The 7,685-nt window shown below is 48.3% G+C and overlaps 1 protein-coding gene across 1 annotated transcript; it reads right to left on the bottom strand.

Annotated features, from left to right (window-relative positions):
• Positions 1–1,122: 1,122 nt before the first annotated feature.
• LOC137544928 (piggyBac transposable element-derived protein 4-like) lies at positions 1,123–2,838 on the bottom strand. Its single transcript, XM_068266024.1, has one exon. It carries the CDS (start codon positions 2,836–2,838, stop codon positions 1,123–1,125), a length of 1,716 nt encoding a protein of 571 aa, XP_068122125.1.
• Positions 2,839–7,685: the final 4,847 nt, after the last annotated feature.

Below are 7,685 nucleotides of genomic sequence, written 5' to 3'. Positions count from 1 at the left end.
TCCGCATGTTTTCCGCATGCGGGAAAAAAGATGCGGAAACAGGCATTATTCATGCGGGAATCATGCGGTAATAAGGTCGCATAAAAAAGTGTTTTAAAAAAAATATTAAAGTCCACCAAGCACAGCCCTTAACCCTCCTGGCGGTTCATTTCTGTCTGGAATTAGGAGTCAAAAGCGGTACATTGTTTTCAAGAATTTTAGGACCTCCGATTCAAAAGTTATAACTCACCAAAATATGTCAGAATAAAAGCATGGTAGACATTTTACATATAAATAAAAGACTGGAACACAAATTTGCAGGAAAAAATAAATTTATCAATAAAATGAAATAGCAAAACTGTACAAATAAGCTGCAGATTATATATATATGTTACGGCCAGAACCCGAAGTTTGGCCACTTCTAGTTCTGGCCGGCCACTTCGGGTTCTGGCCGGCCAATTCGCGAAGTGCCCGCTGCGCTGCGGCCAATGTTAGAAACGGATCGTTTACTCTGATATGAATGTATCTTCTGGCCGCAGCGCAGCGGCCAAACGTATTAATTTGTTGCAATTTTAAGCCGGCGGCAATGTAACGATTCAAGCCGCCGGCTTTTTCATCTGCCTCATCTCTCTCTCTCTCCTCTTATGGCCAGCCGGCGGGGGGGGGGGGGCACGCGAGTCCCCCCGGGAGTCGTTCGTCGCAGCAGGGTCAGCAGAGCGGGGAGGCTGCAGACATTGCTTCTGCCAGCACCCGCTCTGCAAGAACGGCAGGCTTCCCTGCCGCGACGAACGACTCCGGAGGGACACGCGTGTCCCCGCCCGGCTGCCCATAAGAAAGAGAGGGAGAGAGATGAGGCAGATGAAAAAGCCGGCGGCTTGAATCGTTACATTGCCGCCGGCTTAAAATTGCAACAAATTAATACGTTTGGCCGCTGCGCTGCGGCCAGAAGATACATTCATATCAGAGTAAACGATCCGTTTCTAACATTGGCCGCAGCGCAGCGGGCACTTCGCGAATTGGCCGGCCAGAACCCGAAGTGGCCGGCCAGAACTAGAAGTGGCCAAACTTCGGGTTCTGGCCGTAACATATATATATATATACAATAATCAGTACAGTATATACAATAATTAGTACAGTATATCCCTAGTACACCTCCCGTGTGTGGTAAATCTTAAAGCATGGAACGGGACACAGGCCGACATCACAGTCCGGGCAGTAAAACCGGGTTTCTTTGCGGACTTTCTTCCCCTTGCTATCCGTCTTGCTGCAGCAAACCACACACATTCTTGTTGGTGTCGCTTTTTTTGGAGTGGGTGGGATGTATTCAGAAAAGTGGCGGCCAGTGAGGCGCTCCGGATTGACCACATATGATGCACGGCGCCCAACTCGCACATCTGATGATGAAGTTGGGTACTTTAGGCATATGGTTTCACACAGTTTCCATATGAAGTCAGCATGTGATCCTGGCCTTTCACTGCGTTGCTTATGCAAGATGAATGCATTCCACAATGCCTGTTCCAGCAGATGACGAAAAACATTTTTATAGTACTTTTTCTGCTGTTTCCGCACTGCGGGGTAGTATGTCATCGCCTGGTCAGCTCGGTCCACCCCACCCATTGTATGGTTGTAGTCCAGGATAACTTGCGGCTTGTCCAGGACTTTCCCTCCTCGCGTTCTGGTGGTGACAGAGGATGCATCGTGGACAGTGCTGAGCGCACACACATCCCTCTTGTCACGCCAGCGGAGTGCCAACATTTTTCCCTTCTGCCAAGCCACAATGTCCCCAGATTTTAGCTTTTGCTTGGCGAAGGCAGTAGGCATTTCTCGCCGGTTAGGACGAACGGTGCCGTAGGCGTCGGTTTTGTTCCTGATAAGAAATTCAAACAGTTCAGGTGAACTATAAAAATTGTCCGTCGTCAAACAATACCCCTTATTCAAAAGTGGCTCCACCAAGGACAGCACGGATGAAGTCGCCAGCCCGTAATTGCTGAATGCAGGGTTGAACTGTGTCCCTTTCCTGGTGTACAGTACGCTGTTCCAGATGTATCCGGTGGCAGACTCGCATAAAGTGTAGGACTTTACTCCAAACCGGGCCCTCTTGGATGCGATATATTGGATCCAGGACAGTCTGCCCTTGAAGGCCATCAAGCTTTCATTCACACTTATGTCCCTCTGGGGTACATAAGTGTTGCGGAAGTTTTCCATGACCAGCTGATGAACCTCCCATATCTTCTTTAGCTTTGGCGCAGGGTGGGTGGACTCATCAAAGGCAGTGTTGTCTGCGAAATGCAGAAATTTCATAATGAGTCCAAAGCGGTACTCTGACATGACCGTGCCAAAGAACGGGGTGGCGATGACTTTGTTGGTCGACCAGTACCATTTCTGCAGGGGTTTCCCCACCACCCCCTGCAGAATAATCAGTCCAAGGAACCACCACAAATCCTCCTTGGTAATTGGCTCCCACATCCTGGTCCTGGAAAGGGGCCTTCGTGGAGCAGCAATTTCTTGCGCGGCGTAGCGGTTCGTCTCCACCACGATTTTGTCAATGACAGCGTCACTGAAGAACAGCTGCAGGTAGGCCAGGGGGCAGTGTTCACAAGCAACCTTCAGGCCGGGTTCCCCAGTAAAAGGGAAACGGGGGGGCGGTGGTGGGGCCCGAGTGGTGTTGACTGGGCACCAAACTCGTGCGTCACTGACCTCCGTGTCGCTGGAGATGGAGTCGCTGTCACTCTCGCTGTCGGACGACAGGTTGCCAGGCGCATCACTGTCACTGGAGTCCTCCAGCGAAGGCATATCCGGATCGCTGTCCTCTAACTGCATCAGCGCTTCCGCTGTGAGATGCCTTGAAGATGACGCCATAGCAGGTGACGGGCAGGTGGCAGGAGAAGAGCGTAGTAAAAATCCAGGCAGAGGTCGGTACAGGCGGCAGGCAGAGTAGTCGAAATCCAGGCAGAGGTCGGTACACAGAAATCCAAATTGGGCAGAATCAGCAGGCAAAGAGCGTAGGTCAAAGTTCAGGCAGAGGTCGGTACACGGAAATCCAATATCGGTCAGAATCAGCAGGCAAAGAGCGTAGGTCAAAGTTCAGGCAGAGGTCGGTACACGGAAATCCAATATCGGTCAGAATCAGCAGGCAAAGAGCGTAGGTCAAAGTTCAGGCAGAGGTCGGTACACAGAAATCCAAAAAATCCAGGAGATCACAAAGATGAAAGCAGATCACAAAGATCAAAGCAGCTCACAGCTCACAGCAGGGATGCAAGTGGCAACAGTGTATTGGATACACATGTAATTCATACATGTGTATCCAATACAATGCACTTTAGGGCCAATGAAAAATCATCCTTTTCAAATTTCCCGCCCACCCCCATGACGTCACGCCGCCCGACGTCACGCTGCTTGCTCTGATTGGCCGCCGGGTCCCCAGGAGCATTCTGGGGCGAGAGGGGGACCCGGAGGCCGGAATTCCGTAGAGAGGAAGCGGGGAGAGCCCGCAGAAGAGGGGACAGCCGCTGCTGCTGGGGGAGCCAGGCAGGAGTCCCTGGGGAGCGCCGATCGCGCTAGGGACTCCCGCAGAAGAAGAGGGGAGATGCTGCTGGAGGAGCCAGGCAGGAGTCCCTGGGGAGCGCCGATCGCTCTAGGGACTCCCGCACAGCAGGTATTTGCCGCCTCCGCGAGCCGCCACTACCCCCGATCACATGGCCGCCGGGTCCCCGCTAGATTACAGGGGATCTGGGGATCCCGGCGGCCAAACACACATGCTGCATTGCGGGGGACAGATGCAGGAGTCCCGCTGAGCAGTGCCGAGCGGCGCGCGGGACTCCTGCACAGCGCACAAAGCTATTTTTAGCTACCCCGACCTGAGCTCGGGATTACCATTAGTTGCATGTATTTCCTACCCCGAGCTCAGGTCGGGGTTACCGCCAGGAGGGTTAAGCCTCCACACTTCATTAAAGTCAATGGGATGCGGAATATATCACCTACTATTTGTAGGTGATAAAAAATCGGTAAATAACGACGAAATGATGCGCCTGAACATTTTTGAGAATTGATTTTTTATTGCGGAAAATACCGACTTTTGCGGAAATTTTTCCGCATGAATCCCGCACTTTTACCGCACTTTTTCCGCATGCGGAAAAACATGCAGAACATTTTGAGAATGTCAACTTGACGGTATTTTGGTCGCAAACTTCCCGCATGTACTTTACCGCATGCGGGAAGTCTTTGAGAATAGAGCCCATTGAAGGGCCCAGGCTGTACAGGCATGTTGCTAACCTGCAGGCTAGCGACATGTTTTGTTTCTATGGAGGGCGGGGTCGATAAGGAGCGATGGTGTGGCGTGATAACACCGGGGCCAAGGGTGAGTGGGGAGACCAATGCTCTTGGACAACCATCGGACTGATTGCTGGTTGAGGTGTTGGAGGGCATTAGGGGCTACTGTACACATACTAGTTAAATCAAGCATGTGTAAATTAAGGCTATGTTCACACAGAGGCATTGTAATGACACATTCATATTGGCACATTATCATTGCGGTGCAACAGATCCGTTGGCAAAACACAAGGCATGCTGTGCAATACTGGACAATGTGGACATGAACAGTTGCAGTGAAACATACTTTTCATTAACTGTATGCTTCACACGTGTAACACACTGTGACTTTTCCCCTGCATTGTATTGCAATCCTGTTTTTACCGGATACTTAAAGGGATACTTAAGTGAAAAAAAAAGTTTTACTCACCTGGGGCATCCCTCAGCCCCCTGAAGCTGTATGATGCCCTAGCAGCCTCGCTCCGATCCTCTTGTCCCCGCCGGCGGCTACTTCTGGGTTCGGCGACAGCCGCCGACAGGCTGGGAACGCGAGTGATTCTCTGCGTTCCCTGCCGCTATATCACCCTCTATGCTGCTATAGCGTAATCACTTGCGTTCTCAGCCTGTCGGCGGCTGTCGCCGAACCCGGAAATAGCGAGGCTGCGAGGGCACCATACAGCTTCAGGGGGCTGAGGGATGCCCCAGGTGAGTAAAACTCTTTTTTTTTTCACTTAAGTATCCCTTTAATGCAACACCCCAGTGTGTACCCAGCTTTAGGCAAATGGTCATGTTTGTATTAGTGATGGGAATTCCGTCTCTACTCAGAATCGGCTCTTCTGAATCGGCTCCCATTAAAGAGCCGGCTCTTACGGCTCTCAATCGGCTCTTCATTAAATATCACTGGACACCACTCAGAATCGGAGTAAAAGCCCCGCCCCTGTCTCCATGACAACTCCAGACTGCTTCGCTGACTTGGGCAATCCCTCCTGCTACTGCTCTGCTCCACCCCACACACTTCTACAAGCTGCAAGAGGAGGACTACATCTCCCAGCATGCCTCAGCGCCCTTTATTACATAGCAAATCAGAGCTGTGTGGGGCGGCTGAGGCATCGGCTCTTTTAAAACTGAGAGCCGGCTCTTGTCGTTCACAGCAAAGAGCCGGCTCTTAGAGCCGGCTCGTTCGCGAACGACCCATCACTAGTTTGTATCCATTTTATGTGGTACTATGTGGTTGCGGGTCTGCGAGAAACCACTAATGCATGCGTTTTTTCCCTGAAGTTTTCACACAAGTGTGTTTGGCTTTGCGCTCAAACACAACTCAAATGACTGTTGAATTACTGAGGGGAAAAAAAAGCAAATGCACAGAAATATGCATAAAAAAGCTTGCATTTTTCTGTTCTATTTTGGTGGGAACAAACCTGTACTGTGACACTTGTCAGTCAGATGTAAATTGATTGCAGTATTGTGCAAAGTCTGTATGCAAATTTATTCAGCTTGAAAATGGACCAAAGAAATTAATCTGAGGTGGGATTTGGTTGGTTTGCATTATTTCCCAACTCAATATTTTTACAAAAATGTTTAAAAAAAAATGTGTTTTCTCATGCACATACTTTTTCTTGAAGATTCTGAGTAAAAATGTGACAATTTGTGTGAATATTATGCTGAAATGAAAATGGCCATTTGCAGTAATACTATTCCTTTTCGTGTTCAATCACTATTCATGCTTATATTTTGGTTTTAGTTATAGTATTTTTGAGTCCCACTCTTGCAAAATACATAAGGCTAGTGGAGTCAGACTTTGTCAGATCACTTGCATACATTTGAAATCGGCGCTGGGAGACTTGGGCGCAGGATACAGCCGGTATATAGCTGATCCTGCTGCTGCACAAGTCCCGGCCGCGTTAATTACTATTCCCCCTCCACCTCCCCCACATTGATAGTGGGGGAATGATATAATTCGGCTTCCAGCAATTGCTGGAGGCCAAATTATTGTGTTTAAAAAGCAACTTCAGCTCCGTCTTCTGACGGCGCCGACGTTACTCACTGAGCGCCGCTGTAGCTGTAATTCCTATTACAGTCTATGGTGGTGCCAGCTGTGCCCAAATCTCCTGCGCTGAAAAGCACTGCTCCGGATCACTTGATCTTTATACATGTTCAGGATCAGGTACTGAAAAAGTAATAGGTTGGGCCACGCTTGTCAATGTTAAAACTGGGTGTTTTTTCTCACATGATTTTTTGCAACCATGGAAAACTGCACTCCATGGGCCATATGCAATTCACTTTTAAAAACCTGAGTTTTCTCCTAGGAGATAATTTTTCAACGTCTTTTTCAAATAGATTTTCAACATTTTTTAATCGAAAAAGTACCAAAAAGTAGGTGAGAAAGTACTATCACAATTATTTTGAGTATTTTCTTGCTTGCTGGTGGCTTAAAAGGCATTTTATTGACAAGTTTAAAAATATCACCTAGGAGAAAACTCAGGAGAGTTGCATATGGCCCCCATGGGCCATATGCAATTCACTTTTTCACCTGAGTTTTCTCCTTAGTGATAATTTTTTAACTTGTCAATAAAATGCCTTTTAAGCCACCAGCAAGCAAGAAAATACTCAAAATAATTTTAATAGTACTTTCTCAAGTACTTTTTGGTACTTTTTTAGTTGAAAAGTGCCGGAAAGTTATTTTAAATTGAAGATGAAAAATTATCTCCTAGGAGAAAACTCAGGTGAAAAAGTGAATTGCATATGGCCCTATGTGTGATATTAGGTTACAAAAACTTGTGCATCCAAAAATTGCATTTAACTGAGAATTATACCATTGGGCTCTATTCACAAAGCCATGTGCGGTAACTCTTTTTTGGGTGACAAATTACCTCCAGTGATAATTCAGTAAAAATAGTGAAAATAGTGAGTATTCACTAAAAATTTACCAAGCGTGATAAATAAATAAGAAACACAGAGAGCCCAATATAGTGTAGTATGTATTGGAGAACATGGATAAATGTAAGTGTGAGATGAACATTAGAGTTGGGCCGAACGGTTCGCCTGCGAACGGTTCCATGCGAACTTCCGTGGTTCGCGTTCGCGTCCCGCAGGCGAACCTTTGCGGAAGTTCGGTTCGCCCCATAATGCACATGGAGGGTCAACTTTGACCCTCTACATCACAGTCAGCAGGCTCAGTGTAGCCAATTAGGCTACACTAGCCCCTGGAGCCCCACCCCCCCTTATATAAGGCAGGCAGCGGCGGCCATTACGGTCACTCGTGTGCTGCCTGCGTTAGTGAGAGTAGGGCGAGCTGCTGCAGACTGTCTCTCAGGGAAAGATTAGTTAGGCTTAACTTGTTCCTGTCTGGCTGCATACCTGTTCTGTGAACCCACCACTGCATACCTGTGCTGTGAACC

This window comes from Hyperolius riggenbachi, chromosome 2 (genome assembly GCF_040937935.1).
Source record: "Hyperolius riggenbachi isolate aHypRig1 chromosome 2, aHypRig1.pri, whole genome shotgun sequence".
In the NCBI taxonomy this organism is placed as follows: domain Eukaryota; kingdom Metazoa; phylum Chordata; class Amphibia; order Anura; family Hyperoliidae; genus Hyperolius; species Hyperolius riggenbachi.
The sequence above is the reverse complement of the archived record's forward strand: the minus strand, read 5'-3'. Positions and strand labels throughout refer to the sequence as shown.

Bases quoted from the DNA above. Each gene is read 5' to 3' on its own strand.
- LOC137544928 (XM_068266024.1), bottom strand. From the start codon at position 2,838: ATGGCGTCATCTTCAAGGCATCTCACAGCGGAAGCGCTGATGCAGTTA.